Source organism: Cyrtonyx montezumae, unplaced genomic scaffold (genome assembly GCF_038088225.1).
Source record: "Cyrtonyx montezumae isolate F1298 unplaced genomic scaffold, pur_monq_1.0 scaffold_10, whole genome shotgun sequence".
NCBI classification, from domain to species: domain Eukaryota; kingdom Metazoa; phylum Chordata; class Aves; order Galliformes; family Odontophoridae; genus Cyrtonyx; species Cyrtonyx montezumae.
Genome location: NW_027071826.1, coordinates 34229350 through 34246488, shown reverse-complemented (window position 1 = coordinate 34246488; position 17139 = coordinate 34229350). Strand labels below are relative to the sequence as shown.

The 17139-nt window shown below is 38.6% G+C and overlaps 2 protein-coding genes across 2 annotated transcripts in view; both read left to right on the top strand.

The window, feature by feature from the left end:
- VPS18 (VPS18 core subunit of CORVET and HOPS complexes) overlaps positions 1-7274 on the top strand; it is a 242363-nt gene extending 235089 nt beyond the window's left edge. Inside the window, exon 6 of the mRNA XM_065754833.1 lies at positions 7260-7274. The gene's annotated coding sequence lies outside the window, so the exon portion shown is untranslated. The remainder of the gene's footprint in view (positions 1-7259) is intronic.
- Positions 130-16666, top strand: CHP1 (calcineurin like EF-hand protein 1). The gene is made up of 7 exons (XM_065754864.1): positions 130-287; positions 4605-4677; positions 10542-10622; positions 11501-11628; positions 12292-12353; positions 13464-13586; positions 14789-16666. The coding sequence occupies exons 1-7, from the start codon at positions 221-223 to the stop codon at positions 14840-14842; spliced, it is 588 nt and encodes a 195-aa protein (XP_065610936.1). The 5' UTR covers positions 130-220; the 3' UTR covers positions 14843-16666.
- The last annotated feature ends 473 nt before the right edge of the window (positions 16667-17139 follow it).

Sequence of the window (17139 nt, the reverse complement as noted above, 5' to 3'; positions counted from 1 at the left end):
GTGGGACTACCACAGCCACTGCCCCACGCACAGCACGCTGGGAACGGTAGGCCGCCTCTGACGCCAGCTTGTCGGCGCATGCGCGCGGCCCTGGGGCGGCGAAGGGCGGGTGGCGGGGCCGGGCCGGGAGCGGCGCCATAAGAGGCGTGCCGCCCCCTCAGCGCTGCTGGGCGCTGCGTCGGGACAGTTGCGGTGTTGCCTCAGTCGTTTGGTTGTGACTATGGGCTCTCGCGCATCTACGCTGCTGCGGGATGAGGAGATCGAAGAGATTAAGAAGGAGACGGGCTGTGAGTGTGGTGGTGGTAGCGGCGGCTGTTCCCTGGCCGGGAGCTGCCTGGGCCGGTGGTGCCGGGCTCCCGTCGCGGCTCCCGGGTCGGGGATAGGAAGGCCGCGGTGCTGCCGGCTGGGCGGGCTGGGAAGTGCCCGTGGAGGCCTCTGAGAGCCGGTGCGGCCCCGTCCGCTTCACTTTGGCTGAGGGCCCTTTGCTCTCTTGTTTAGTACTTTTTTTTTCCCCTAAGCGTTAGTTGTTATGTCGTTACCATTAAGGCTATTGAAGTTATAGGGGAGTTAGCGTGACTTGTGGAAGCTTTGTGTTCAACGAACAATAGCTAGAGAAGTAAATCTGTGTATTAGCCAACGACTGAGAGAGTGTTAGTGGAGCTGTACCTTAACCTTGTGCCGCGGGCAGGGCTACCTTGGGCTGTCCGGGGCCAACCCTGGCCTTGGGCCCCTCCACTTTTGGGGCATGCACTGCTTTTCCAGCGCCTCTCCACCCTCAGGGCTGGGAGTGTATGAACAATGGGCCACTTTCAGTCTAATCTCATCAGTGACACCCTCGTGATGCCATGGTATCACTTTGCTGTTTGCTTTTTATTCCTGTTTTTCTTTGTCAAATCGGTGTCTTTCAGAAAGTTCTTGTTCTGCTCGTGGTTGCTGGTTTTTCCTTGCTACTTAAAATTACTTTGCTTGCTTTTTCAGTTGACATATTGTCTTATATGCATCTTAAGTAATAGTTTATTTTTGGCAGGGGAACAAGTGGGTACAGGAAAGGCATACAGGAGAACCAAGATAGTATTGACCAATGTATTGGACATTTGAGTGTGTTAACATAGTTTCCATGATCCTTTTTCCCCTATGTCAAACAGGCTTTCTACAGGAGGACTATGGTAAACAAATAGGAATGTAAAAGTCTGCATATATATTCTCTTTAATCACAAAAATAATGGAGTGTGGGTGGCCTTGCTATTAAAGGCAACCCCCCAAAAAATCAAACCCTTAATCTGGAATGCTATTCCAGAAAGCTTGACTCTTTCTTCCTGTTTGTACTGAACTTAGTATTGATTCAGTTTAATTCCTAGAGTTTTACTTCTAGAATGACTAAATAAGTTAACATGGCTGTATAACATGACCTTCTGAGCAGTAAACCCACTGAGCTCTAGTTAGCATTTAAATGCTTTACTTAAATACCCACGTTGATGCTTTGTGATCAGAAGGCTTAAGATTTGTGGCTTGAATTTATGTAATTTCTGCTTTCTTATTACTCAGTTCTATCTGTTGCAAAATACAGTTTGATTAATCAGATATTACTGGTATTCTCTGACTTATGCTTGCTTGTGAGTTGATAAAGTCCAACAGGCAGCTTACAACAAGTCTTTTTTCTCCCTCTGGCCTTGTAAATGGAGGTTGGGGATGTGATTTTCCTCTGCCTTTTCTATTTCTGTAAGATTTTCTGGATGGAAAACTCCACCAGGCTTTAGAACTGTTACATACTTCACATAGGTGTAAATACTTACGCTAGGTATGAGATAGGAGAAATACTGGACTTGCTAGTTATCTGGAACAAAGTTTGCAGGAAGAATACTAAAGTAGTATTACTATATAGACTTATCTGATAAGTTGCTAGAAACTTGATGCTAATGATACTTCACTCGTTAAAGAGTTTGAGGAAGGGACTTCTTGAAATAAGCAGCTTGGCAGTACTATATGCTGCTTTCAGACTGATGTGGTAAGTTCTCTGAATGATTATAATTTAGCTTCCTTGAGAAAAATGTCCACTCCAGTTCATCTGGACTAAGTACAAAAGAGCAAACCTAACATTAAGTTATTGGAGTGAATTCAGATGTTCTTAGGGTTGAATTTGGTAGAGCACAAAATTGAGTAGCTGATGGTACAGATGTGAGTGATAAGTTATGAAGGGATTAAAAAGATATCATTGCAGGAGCTTGAAGTGTGGTCTTTTAGAAGCCATATGATGATGCTTAAAATCTCTTGAATGAAATTTTAAATTCAGGGTGAAGTTCTATCATGCATATTTCTTTATGTCATGGTGAAAAACACTTACTAGCATAGTAAGTTTAGAAACATCTGCAAAGGCAGTGCTCCCAGGAACTGGGGGCTAATGTGCTCATTAAAATTTATATTTACTGGCAGATAATCTCTAGTTTGAGATAAAATACTTTGTCATTTCAGTAATGACTTAAGAAAAACAGATAAGGTGTTCAAGATGTTGCCTGTCAGCATTCTTGCAAGCTCTTTGGAAAGCCATTGGAATGTAACAGTGTTCAAACCCTGTGGATCTTACTCTTTGTTCCCATGCTTTGAAGCTGTTCGCTTAAGGATTAATAACAAACTAGCATTTATATGAGAATTTAGGAGGATTATTTCAGAGATGATTGATTTTCTTGTGGTTATTTATTTAGGAAATAGGTATTCATATATCATAGAATTAAGGTTGTATCACTGTTAAAGGTGCTTTAAAAAATAAACCCTGAATCTGCAGTGCTTTTCCAGGTCTGATTTTTTTTTTCCCTCTGATTATATCATATTCTATGGAAATAGATATGTGCCATATTTATATGATCTTGTGCTAGTGCTTTGGTCAAGTTTCAGAATATGTAATTACTTAACATTTTCTAATTATTTTAGCAAAATTAAAATAGAAGATACAGCTACTGTCCTAGAGGCCTTGACTTAAACTTCTAGAAGGATCTTAATGAGAGCATTATAAAGTCATGTTTCAAGAAGCTTTAAGCCTTGGTTTTTATTTATAAGAAGCTGTCATAAATTTTGAATCTTGTTCTCGTTTTCTTTTGGTCAGCAGGGAGTTCTTTTGCCTGAGGAAGCTCTGAGAAGTGTCTGATGCTGCAGCTCTCATGAGGGATGAGAGTCAAAAAGAAAATTAGGAATGAGTGCAGAGCTGGATCTGAGTCATATTCCTTTGTCATATTGCTGTGATATGCTGTTTGTCTAGTATGATGTAAACAAACACCTCTTCTCCTGTCAATATGTGCATACTCATCATGCTCTGTTAAGGAGGTGTTCCAAAAATGGAGTTGGGTACACTGACTTGAAAATGGGAGATGGATGAAAGTTTTTTTTACCAAAGGTGTAACCCCAGGATAATTACTTCATAATCCACTGTTATTATTGCATATATAGTATCTAAAGCAATAAGATGCAAGTGTTAAAAGTCTTTAAAATAGTGGTATCTGCTTTCTGTGTATGTTGCTTAACTTGAAATTGAGAAAGCTGCCCTGTTTGATGGAAGAGAAGTTGCCTTACGTGGAACTGAGCAAGTTGCCCAACTCAGTGCAAAGAATGAAAGTGGCTGAGGAGGCATGAAAAATAACAGTTGTTGGCAGGTCATCCTAGAAGAGGGAGCAGTTGAACCTAAACAAATAGGCTGGAGAAAGAACAGACCTGATAAAAATTTTACCTCAGTTGTTACAGATCAGACAAGTGCTGTGCAATGTGTTCCCAAATAAATTTTGTATGTGGGCTGGTGAAGGCTTTTAAAACAATTCAATCCAAACATTGCAGTATGTGCTAGTTCAACACTGGATGAAATCACACCTTTGCTGAGCAAACATTAAAGCTCAGTTCAGTCTTATTTCATGTCTTGATTAACTTGGTGTGAGGGAGTTCTGAGAAGCCAACATATTTTGTTAGACGTTCTTTCAGTTTTACAGGAATTAATAGTCCAGGTGGATTCCCACCTATTCTGAACATGGACTACTCTAAGGAGCTAGGTGTCTCGTACCTTTGGAATGCCTAGTATTTTGGTAATATTGGTGCCATTGTGCTAAATTTAACAGTGGTCTTGGAATATCTCTTGTAAATTGCACACCTAGTTTGCAGTAATTTTCTTTTCTGCTTGCTTTGTGTTCCAGCTTGCTCTTTAACTTGTTTACAGGTTGGCTTTTCAATTTTGAACTCATTGTCCCAGAAGCCTGCAAAATGCTTTAGTGAACTGCAAAATGAATAAGCTGTTTAGATTTGGACAATCATGTAAATGACTAAAAGTGATCAGGTGTCAAGCCTAGACTCTTTCTAGAGGCAGAGGAGCAATACATTTCCATCTAAAGATGGGAGAAAAACAAAACAACAATAGAGATAGAGAAGTAAAGATGCTACAAGAAAGGTCTACGGTGTCTTGAAAGACATGAAGTCTGGTGAAGGCTGTTGTTGAGATAATTTCCAGCAATAAAAGAAATAAAGAAAATACACTGGAACTGTGATTCAAATCTCCTGGCAGTTTAGTTTGGTGTAATGGGGTGTGCTCCTGCAAGGATCACTGACATGCTGATTTTTTTTTCTTTCTTCAGTCTCCCACAGTCAAATCACTCGCTTGTATAGTCGCTTCACCAGCCTAGACAAAGGAGAAAATGGCACTCTTAGGTAGGTACTGACACTAATTTGTCTCTTTCCATTGATGTATCTGTAATGGTAGCTTGCTGTTGCAGGATGTGTGCATGGGTTTTCTTCATGTGGTGAATCACTGAGGCATTATCACAGGTTCCCCCATCCATACTGTCTGCATGGAATTTCAGACTTCTTATGAAAGACCAAGAGAAATCTGATTGCTGAACTCAGTAAAGGTACTGTAAATAACCTTTACTGTTGAGCTAAAGGTTTGTAGCAGTTAATGGAGGAAAGCTTAGAGTTGATATTCAGCGTTTAACAACAAATGTAGAAATGTTGAACCATGTTTTTGGGTTTGTTGCTTCTTACACTTTAAGCTGCTTCTAGTTTATAGATAACTTAATGGAACAGTTCTTTTAATAATTATCTTAACTATCAAAAGAAAGCATGTTGAGAGTATGAACCTAATTATATATGATGTTTGATGTCTTAAACAGCAACCGTGTCTGTTAATATGCTCAAAAATAAAATGAAAGTGCTGGAACTAGAAGTTACTGTGACTGAACAAGTCCTCATTTTATTCTTTGCAGTAGTAGCTAACAGGGAAAATATGCAAGATATTTCAGCGCTGTACAGAAGTGAACTGGTTAGTTGCAGTTTGTTGTTGTATCACACTGATTGCTAGCTCTGTTCTACCATGCTGTTTTCTTGCTCCCTCTCCTCAACAGAACAGGGAGGGAAAATCTGATGAAAGAGGCTCATGGCTTGTCTCATTTTCTCACCCATCTCTCCCAACTGCTGTTAGGTATTGTGCTTTCCCTTAGCTTAAATATGTTCTCACAGCTGTAGCTAGTGTTGCACAGTAGCTCAGACTTGGCCATTATAGGTCTGTTCTTGAGCTGGCTCGTACCTAACGTGGGGCAGCTGCTGGGCTCTGCTGAAGGAGGACCTTTGCTACCAAAACCTACCACATAAGCCTAATACAGTTAAATAAAAATGAAGCTTAAATCTCATCTTCAAATTATTTTTCATTTTGATTCACTGAAACTGCTGGAGAGTGTTATCAGGTCACTGTATAGCATGTTACTGGTTTGCTCTCCTTTTACTGGACTAATTATGAGCTCTTACTATATTTGATTTTGTTGTTCTGTCAATGGTGTCTGACATATGAGCTGTTCATGGCTGAACGTGCCAGAACTGCAATTTTGCAACCAACATAAGCTGGTTTAAGGTTGTACTGCAGTTGGGAGCCTATTGCTTTTCTGTGTGGATTCTGGTGCTCGAGACTCATCTTTGGAAGCTGGTGTGCTTCTTTGAAAACTTGCTAAAAGAACAAAAAAGGAATGCAACCTGTTTACAGACAGGTTTTGCTTCACATCCATTGTATAGCCACATACACTGGAATCAGTGCAAAAGTAAGCTTGAGACAATGCAGGACAGAGTAGGAAGGGGAAAGAGCCCTCATAACATAGTGTACTGGTCTGGTGGGAATGTGGTTAATTTTCTTCATAGCTATTCTATTGCTGCTGAGCCCAGTAAACATAGATTCAAGGGTCACCTGGGGTTTTTGTATGGTCTGATCTCACAAAGCTGGACCTACCTGTAAACCTGTCTAGATATAACACTACTTCCTGCCATTTACTTCCATGACTCATATGCAGTTCCTGCTGGTGCCATGAATTGCTGACTTCTCAGTTAACATTTAAGATGTGTTGTCCTGTCGTGTAAACAGAACTAAGTGATTAATTTTGGTTAAAAGTACACTTGATCCCTTTCTGGTTCGAGTAGCTATTTTTAACCTGATTGCAGTCCTTTGAACTGTGATTGTACTGTAAGTATGTGGACTGGCATTGCTTAAGGGGTGGCAAGATGGAGTGTGGGTGTGGAAACAATGTGCATGGTATAGAATGGACAGGAACTCCTTAAGCCTGTTCTGTCACTGAAGCTGATGTATCATGAACTGTAACACTGGTTGTGACAAACAGATAATGGCATCCAGAATAGTCCAGTACAGTTGGAACCTGGATTTATGTGCGTACTTTCTCAATTCCTTCCTTCCTATGAACTTCCTTCCTATAAAACTTCCTTAAGTTTTATAAACTTCGAAGTGATCATACTCAATTTATATAAGAGGAACAGTTAGTCACATATTCCATGAATGCATATTGCTCAATGTTTCATTTCATAGTGTTAAATACCATTTGACTTTCATTGTTGCTAATCACATGGCACTTATGAAAGGAAGCGAAGATCTGGAAAAATCCCCTCAAGTGTGCAAGCTGTTCTATTACATGGCAGTCTTGGCCTCTGAGCATGGCATCTCCCAACCATGACTGACTTAAGAGTGGGATTCCAATTTTGAAACCTGTTGTGGCACTCACAATATGTGGAAGCAGTCATTAAGTAATGAAAAAGTATTTCCTGAAGAACAGTGCTGGGGGAAGTGGGTCAGAAGCTTAGAAAGTGTGGCTTCTGAAATACTGATTAAAAAGAACTTGCTGCTTTTGTGCAAGCAAGAAGTAACTGTGCTTACTGCTGTTAGACAGTTTTGAACAAATGTTGATAGGTTTTTTCCCCCCTTCTTGTTACAACTGCAACAACTGGTTAAATGCTATCAGTTCTTTACAAGTGTGGAGAAAACATCATATTTTATTTTCCTTAACAAAACTACCAAAATGACTTGTGCTATAGGAATGAAAACAGGTTGTAAAAGCCAGGGTAACTGTTCTTGTCTTTGCTTTTCATACTGTGGCAAGGAGCCCCTCAAATAGAGTAACTTCTGCTCTGGGTAAATTATGTTAAACACTTCAAAGTATTTTTTTTGCTGCACGGTAATTGGTTTAGCCTGGTGAGTTGTGAAGGAGGGGAAGGCAAGTGTTCTGGAAGTTGATGTTATAATAGACATACTGGCTATTTATGCAAATTTTGCACTTAAAAATGATGTTCACAAGACAGCAGCTCCAAGAGAACTTCTAGAAAGCCTTTGGTGCTGAGAGAAGAGTAATGAGTGAGCAGGGCCATCTGACCTTTGTCAGTAAGCTGTGTCAATTCAGACTGAGAACATGCTAGGCTTGTTCTTAATAGTTCAAACTTATGTTCGGGCTAGCTCTCCAAGTATGGAATTTTTGGCCTTCACTTAAGAAAATGTGAAGATTTCTAGCTTTATCTAAAATTGACAAAACAGGCAGCATGTGGATTTGTGTTGGTGAATGATAGGATACTCTAATGGTCTATGCTTTTGTCCTTGATTGTGCATTCATTTATTAATACTGCTTTCTGCTGCTTTTCTTCTAATTATCTTTACTTTTGGCATTCTTTGCCTAATGTTTCTTAACTGGGAAACAGTTGCTTTATAAACCTTTTTAACTTTTATAGACTATGTATAAGAATGAAGTTAAATGAGATGGCTGATGTGGCTGTTAAAAGAGAGAAGGATGACCACTTTCTCTGTTACTTCTCCATGCTCTCGACATGTCTTTGTCAGCTGTGGTGGTATTTGTGAATAGAAGCAGTTAAAAAATAAGTTTAATTAATTAAAGGTAATTGGGAGAATGGAGAAGAGGAAAGGTGGGGACCTTTTTTTTGTTAATGAGGTGCATTAGACCATCAGACAGTCTGACAAATGTTGAAGCTGGTTTGAGCAGGGGAAGAGAACAATAAAATGTCATTTCAGTAGTAACCTGCTAAATCTGACCATATTGCTATGCACTCTACTGCTTTGAGTTATATCCTTTTAAATTAAAATTGAGTCCAGTTCTAAAATTCAGATATTCCTTGCTGCAAACTTGAGTGCTCTGCCATATATACAGAACATTTTGTTTCCATAATAACATGCAGTTAAAGGTTGCTTTGGATGTTAAGTTTAAGCAAGGGTTTAGTAGAAGCTGGACCCTGGAAATAACCAAGTTAGAAGAGCCCTGTTGCTATGTCATCAAAACAGAAGCAGCTGAGGGCATCTGGTTTCCTGTAAGCTCCAGCCCCAGCCAGGGGAGGTTGGCCCCAAATGACTGCAGGAAGCTTTCATTTATAAAGTGGAGAATAACTTACATCATGCATTCATTTACTTTTATGGCTGTTAGAGCTATTTCAGTTATAACACTCACTCAGTAATGTGCCCTTAACAAGCAAAATTGGTCTACTGGAATCCTGATAATGACAGGACAAATAGATTTGAAACCTGGGGAGTTGTTTGTGGTTAATTGTTAATCTGCTATAAAGTGGAACTGGATGTTAGAATGCTGGGTGTAAACTGGGACTTGATACTGAGAAATAGTGATGTGTGAGTATAAAACTTTGAAGTGTTAGGATTTTTGTCTTGAATGGAATCTGAGAGCAGTTGCTGCTTTTAGCTCCTAAATGTTAGTATTGAAGTTATCTTGCTAAAATAGTGTTTCTAGGACATAGGTTTTCACATCACCGCTTCTCCTACCTGAGTCACTAATGCATGCTCTGCCCTTCAGCTATAGCTTAAAATGTGGCAGTCCTGAAGGGTAGGGTAACAAGCTGATTGTTTTATGTAGAAGGTAACTTTGGCAATTAAAAATAATTCATACCTAGTCTGTGTAGATGTGGGTCTAAAAATATGAACAGGTCATTCTATTAGAAGGTCACACAGTTTTAACCATGTAGTAACAGATGTACTGTAATTGGGACTAACAGTGCTGTGGTATGACTTAAGTTCTAGGAATACTTTAGAGTTTATTTGCAGTCAGAGCATCTTGCTTGATCTCTCTCAGACTGAACTAGTAATGAGAGAAATTAGCAGACTCCTTTTTTTCCTTCTGTCTTTAAGATCACACTGGCCTTATAAAAGGCCAATATACTTAAATTGTTTCAGTTTGTTATAGCTTGCTTTCCTGTGCCAGATTCTTTAGTGTAAAATTGTTCCTGATTCATTTTTATGAGTATGGTTTTTAAAAGTAGCAAGTTTTGAATGACCAAGATTGAAATTTTGACTCAAACTTCAGAACTAGAAGGATTGCATTTTCCCTTGAAGTGAGGAGCCCATGTTACTAGAGATCAGGAAGTAACTGTTGTGTCTGAACAGAGTAGGCTGGGATTATGGGGGCTGGTTTTGTTGGTTTTGTTTGTTTTTGTAGCTTTACCCCATGTTGTTATTGTACTTTAAAGCCCAAATGAAATATATCTTGTACTAATGAAGTGCTGTGTTATAGTGGAAAAAGCCTTTGTTTCTAGAGGTAATCACTAAGAGATGCTCACGACATGATTGTTCCAATTTCCTGTCAAGGCTGGAAGAAAAATTATCAGGGCACCTTTCATAATGGACCCTGTGTTCATGATCATACTGAAATGAATGCGTTATTTTACATCAGCATAGCTTATGTCTTCCAGTTCAGAAAATAAATTTTAACAACATAAGCGTATCTGCCCTTATGCTGGCTGTGTGCTTATGTGTAATCATGAGCAGAAAGGGGAATGGCTGGCAAGAGCGGTGAATCTTGGCAATGAACTGGTGAGGCTACATCTAGTACACAGACTAAAACTAAACTATTTGAAAGTAGAAATACTTCTGAGTGGGAAGTAAAAATATGAAATTTAGCATTCATCATGTAGGAAGCTCTCGTGTGAGACTAAAATATGCCCATCACCTGCAAGTATCTATGGAGGAGCATAGCCTGATCTCGTCCTAGAATCTCAAGTGAACTAGTCTGGAGAAATCATTGTCAGGTGTAGTTCCAAAATATATATTTTTTTAAAGTTTACTTTTCCTTCAAAGCCATTTCAGAAGCTTTCCTTCCTTAAACTGCAAACTAGTGAGCATTGTTTCTGGGTATGCTTCTAGCACAAATAATGTTAGCATCTTGATTCTTCTTAAGCAGTTTTTTCTCCTGTGGCATGCAGACTTGCTTCATGCAGATTTGTGTTCTTGCTTTACTTAGCCGTGAAGATTTCCAGCGGATTCCAGAGCTTGCCATCAATCCTCTGGGAGACCGAATTATCAACGCCTTCTTTTCAGAAGGGTGAGTTCCAACTGACTGAATTTGTGAATAGTCACAAAATGTACCGTTGGTCAGGAGCTCTAATAGCAAAATGAGGATGATTAAAGCACAGAATTTGAATTCAGTGATAACTGAACATCTCAAACTTCTCATAGGCATGCTGGTGGTTGGTGCATTGCTTTCTCTTTGTGCTTTCATTATGTAGGAAGAAACACATGCCTCTCTCAAAAGAGAGAGGTTTATTCAGTGACAAGATTTGCCTGCGTGTCACTGTTGCCCATTCTTGCTGTGCTGCTTTTAAAAAAGGGTCAAGGGCATAGACTTTGGTTCTTAAAGCAAGCTTGTAGCAGTAACACTTTATATAAAGTAGCATTGCAGTTAACTAATTCAACTTTCTTTGCTTTATTTGCCTTTGAAGTGTGCCTTTGTTAATAGATGAACTTCTGTTTTTTTAATGTGGATGATGTTTAAGGTGTAGCTTATGACACTTGCAATGTAAATCTGAAGAGGTGATCAAATTTCCAGTATTGTAGGCCAGGTTCCAGATCAGCAGGACATTCTGCTGAACTCGGGTGTAGTTGCAGGATAACTTAGGCAAGGGCAAAGGGTGAAAGCTTGAATTTAAACACAGCTTGTAGGCAAAGAGAGGAGTAGCCCATAACAGGACTAATTGCAGCATTTTTTTCCCCTCATATATTACACATCACTCTTTATGGAAGTACGATCTCAGGTTTCAGCTGCACTGTATCAGAGCTGTTTTGAACGCAGGTTGCTAAACCCCGGAGAGATAGGAATTAAGAACTTCCATAGTATGAACACTTGAGATATTATTTCTGTTCCTTATTGAAATAAACCTATATGAATTGTGCTGAAACTGACTGGCAAAAATGCTTGTGTAGGGAGGACCAAGTGAATTTCCGTGGATTCATGAGGACTCTAGCCCATTTCCGGCCCATAGAAGATAATGAAAAGAGCAAAGACCAGAATGGACCAGAACCACTGAACAGCCGAAGTAACAAGCTCCACTGTAAGAAATATGAACCTTCTAATAGAAGCTATTCATGTTTTCTATTTCTCTGAGAAGAGAACAGAGGGGTTTGGTTTCCTCTGCACAGTCTTTCCCTGTGGGATGATATCCTATAATAACCTGATTTTTAAATGAACTTACAATTTTACCTGTCCAGAATGTTTTTTTCATACTAAGAAGCCATGTTCTGTGCAAGAATGTTTTTTCTATTTCTTCCTCCAGTCTTCTGTGTAATATGGTGCTTACTGAACACACTAGGTAACACTTCTCAGAGCACTGAAAAGTTGTTGTAAGTCTCAAGTAGAATTTAATTGAAGGTAATGAACAAATATAAAAATGGTTGGCTCTGAAGCTAAAGGACTGAATATATCTTAAAGCCTCTGTGGCTCAGGGCTTCAAAGAAATAACTGCAAATAGAATGCTTCTGAAACTTTACATGCTGAATACTTAAGTATGTACTTAATGATTTTCACTTCTTCGCAATAATGTTATCCCTGGATGTGGTAATAACTTTTTATGGAACTCAACATGAATTGTGTGGAGAGTCAAAATTCTACAATAATTATCAGAAAACAATTTATGAGGAGTTATTAGTGTTACAGATAATTGTCAGAAAGAAAAACAATGGCACTTGAATTCAGTATTCTTCTCTTCCCCCTGCAGTTGCTTTTCGATTATATGACCTAGATAAAGATGACAAGATTTCCAGGGATGAGCTTCTTCAGGTAAATAGCTTGAGACTTCTTTGGATGATTCCATCATCTGTCATTTCACACCTCTTAGAATGAAGAGGGTTGTTGATAACAGTTTTAATGGAATTCTTGAAGGAATGTAGTGGTTATTTGTTATCTAAAGCTTTAAATGAGAGAGATGAAACCTTAACCTCGTTTCATAGCCCAGATTGTTTTATCAAACTGGAGATTCTAGATTTGGTTTCTAACTAGAGCATTAGGCTAAGCAGGATCTTGCTGAAAATGATTCCTAAAAGGAAGGTCTTGTGGGATATTTAAGCATCTTCACCAATAAATATACTAAACCCTTTAAGAGCTTAGTGTATTAGCCCCTTAAGAGCTTCCATAACTTTCAAAGGTACTTCTGACGACTTCATGGGGGCATTGCCAGCGGTGAATGCGTTCATTCTTCTGGTCTTCTTCATACTCTAAGTAGAATAAAACCTCTTGAAAGTGCAGCAAGAATCTGCACAGATAATCAATGTTTATCAGTCACTGTATGTATTTAAGCTAGGCTTGAGTTAGAAGTAATTACATACTGCTAATCCTGGGAAGTAGACATAGCAATTTGCGGTTCTTGATGTAGGACAAGGGTTTGCTTTTGACTGTCTGCCTACTTTCAGTCTGTGCAGAAGATGCTTTACTAAGTGTTGGGGGTAATGGCTACCATTTGAGCATATGCTTAGAAAATTCCTGTAGGAAGCATTTTGAACAGCAGATGTTCAAATCAAATATTTGTATGTTTTGTGGGAAAAATTAGACAGAAGCACTGGAACAGAATGTTATTCTTTCCTAGTTTCAAAAGTTTGGGGTTTTTTTTGCTACCTCTGTGCCTTTTCAGTTGCTTAGTGAAAAAGTAAAAGAGGGTTTTGCCTAAGGTGGCTGAAGAAAGCTTACTTTCCTGGAAATTTTTAAGTACAGGGGCTGATAACAATTAAAAAAAACAACTACCCAAACTGTCTAGAAAAAAGAAATAAAAGATTTTCATGGAAATATAAGTCATTACCTAGACAGCATGCATGAGAAACTACATTAAGAATTCTTATGTTTTTATATTGCTCATGATTTGAAAAAGAATAATCTAGGGACTTGTATACGTTACAGGTGTTACGGATGATGGTTGGTGTCAACATCTCAGATGAGCAGCTTGGCAGCATTGCTGACAGGACAATCCAGGAAGCTGATCAAGATGGGGATTGTGCCATCTCCTTTGCAGAGTTTGTAAAGGTTGGTAAACTACATTTTTAACGAAAATAAATGGAACTGCTCAATAAACAGACAAATCCATCAGACCTAAATGCAGATGGAAAAATAAGTTGTTCAGGTATTCCTTCTGCCTGCATTTGGCTTATTTAGGACAGTGTTTTCTAAGCTATTCTTAGGGTGCAAATAATTAGTCCATATGTTTCTCTGTTACAAGCTACAGTGTACTGCAGAATTTTCATCTCATTCTAAGACTACTGGAGGCATCAGATCCTGAAACTTATCTTCTAGAATAAGGTGTTTAATGAAATGGTGACAAGAAGTTTAAAAGTTAGAGAGGTAGCAATGTGCTGCCAAAGCCACCTTATAATAAGACAGTAGAGATTTTTAATGTAGCAAACAATGTAATATTGCTATTGTAAGTGCTCCTTTCTACACAAACAGCCTGACTAGCAGTAACAGCAAAGTAACTCTGCTATAATTGTATTGATCCAATTTCACTTGTATGTTTTCTGTTACACAACTAAGTATATACTAATATACAAGCTCCTGGCTATAGTCCTGTGAATTGCATCTTCTGATGGTTGTCAGAAATAGCTAGTAGCAAGGAGCCATTATATATTCAGCAAAAAAAGTGGTCCTGTCAAGTAACGCTTTTAACCTAGAGTGGTAGAATTGCTGAAAGGAACCATACTCATCCTGGATGAGTTGAGGCAATATAAGCAAGTTGTAATGTGGGTGCTAGAAATGTAGAACTCCCTTTCTTTGGGGAACTTTAAACTTAACTGTGTGAGGCCTTAAGTGACTTGATCTAGCTGGCCTTTCTTTTATAATGACCTCCAAGAATCTCTTAGAACTTAAATCACTCGAAAATCAGATTTAAAATGGTCTGATGTGGTCTTTATTTTAGTTCAACTGTTTTTGCCCCTTCTTCTAGTCTATTCCTCTGTTTCCTTACCATGCATTCTCATACGATCTAATTCTGCGAGTAGTTCAGCCCTTTCTGGACTACTGGCAAACTGTATCAGTTGTATTTTAGTTGACATTGTTTTTCAGGTTTAAGTGGCTGGGGTTTCTTTCCAGAGCAAAACATAGCAGTCTATCGGTGAAGGAATGTCATGCCAAACTGAAGATACTCCATGTTCCTGCCCATTTCCTTTTTATTTGTGGAAAATAATTATCTTATGTAAATGAACTAAAATAACTGTTTCTGGATTTTATTGCAGGTATTGGAGAAGGTGGATGTAGAGCAGAAAATGAGTATTCGATTTCTTCACTGATGGATGGAGAACCTATTCCTTTATACCCCTACTATACAATGAATAGAACTTCATTATTTCCTTACCACCTTCCCCCAGAGCATTGTTACTGGTGCATATAAAATACATCTCCAACCCTTCACTGGTTTGTTCTACCAATGTGAACATTCCCTGTGCATCAGGAACTAAGAGAAATAGCTGCCATGGAACTTGGAAAGGAGCATTAAAATCCTTCCATTTTTTAATTTTTACTTCTTCCCTTGTCTCCTTGTGCGTTATGAGTAAATGTTTCTCCTTCCTACTGCAGTTTAATCTACAAAGTGATTCTTCTGAGCTTTGAATCTAAGAATGGAAAAAGGAAAAATTGTCACAGAAATGCCTTCTGAAACACTTTTTGGAGACAAGCATCTACTCAAATACTAGGTGTGGTGATAATTATTCACCTGTTTCCAGTAGCAGCTTCACATCATAGCTATCTCTTTTTTCCTTAGTTGGAACATTATATGCAAGTTTTTTTTAAATTCTACAAAAAGAGGATATAGTTCTTATGGAATCATTGTAAAACTAGCACTGAATGCATGGTAACAGTCCAGAGGTATGGTGTGGAGGCTTTCTTCTTTTTGGGATTGATTTATAGTAGGAGAATAGGCACAGTAAGAGAACGTATGGTGGAGATGGACAATGTTGTCCTCAAAGGAAATAGGAATTCTGCACTAAGTCACTTAAATAGTTTCTGCATTTGCTGCAGGAATGTTTCTTTCCTATGAGTAGCTTCCAGGCCTGACAGCCAGTGGACCATGAAGTACCTTTTCCATTTGTTTTACTCTAAGATCCCTCTTCCCATTTGGGTGGCTTTGCCTCTGAAGGTGTAAACTTATTTGCCTTCATACATAGTGCAGGAAAATTTATTAATGCCAAAAAAGTGGGATTCTGTCACTGCCCCAATAAGTGTCATGAAACATTAATGATTTTTTTCTTAATTATAGTGACCTGGACGTTAGTAATTATTTGCACTTTTCAATATAGAAGTCCTGGTCTGTTAGATTTGTGTTGATCATGCTAGATGTATTTATGGAAGGTTGGGCATGCAAATATTTAAAAGTTTGAGTACTAGTGATATTTCAGGATATATTTCTACATAATTTTCTCAAGTATAATTATCCTTTCATTTGTTTCATTAATACAGTTAATATAGTTACTCCTGATCAAATTAGGTTGTCAAAAGAATTGAAGGTTGAACAGCAGTACACTTTTCTGTGGTTAGATTGGTGAATGATATCACCTAGTTCAGCTGGAGCAGCCTATGGTCTGGGAGGACCTTCCAGTAAAACCAAAAAGCCCCTAGGAGCTTCTTTATTGAGGAATCAGTGTTACAACTGCTTGTTTGTCATTTGTTAATGTTTCTATAAATACTGCCAGTCTCAAACTGCCCTCGTGTTCATTTTTTTCTTCTTTGTTCCTTGAATCATTTACTTGTGCAAAATAACGTGCAGGTCTCTGAAGGACTTTTGGTTTGTTTTAAATTAGGGAATTGCAAAGTGAAGTGCTGTTGTCTGTTGTTTTGCAGAGCACAGCACAAGAAGTTCTGAAACAAATGTAAATCAAAAACCTCTGTGTGAGGAAAAGCAGTTTTGACTGTCATGTAAAATAAGGTTGTAATAGTGTTGTGGATTGTTTTTTTTTTTTTTTGAAGTTGTAGGCATTGTGATCTGCTTTAAAGTAAGTGTTGCTCTCTTCTTTTCTGGCTGTATAGTTGTAACCTACAGTTGTGCCTTATTGTCCCAGTGAGACTGGATATTGTATTTATCAATCCATAAATAAACCTTCCACTGTATTTAAAAAAAACCCACTCTTTATTTTAACTGATGATCCTCTGGCAAGAAAAGTTAAGTACTTAGTGGAATAGTGCAGGCGTGCTCTACAGATGAATTCTTGTAGCTTAGCTTGTTTTCAGAGTATTGCCAAATCCTTCATTCTGCTGGTGGAGTGGAAGGAATTAGTGCAAAACAGGACATCCACAGGAGAGCATGTAACACTACAGCATGGATTCTGTAACAACGGGAGCTTTACATTTCTTCATGGTTCCAAACAAGGTGTGTTTTGTTTGGTGCTTTTTTTCCTTCCCAGTTTTTAGTACGGCTGTTAAAATGCCAGTAAAGCTCTGTTCTTACAAGTTCCAGCTTAGGAAACTTATTTCTGCTAACCTGCTTTAAGGTGAATTCAAATACTTATAAGTGAACAGGAAGGGGGAAGGAAAAAATCAGAAGCTGACTTCTAAATCAATTAGTAGTGGTGCGGGATACAAAGCTATAGGACGG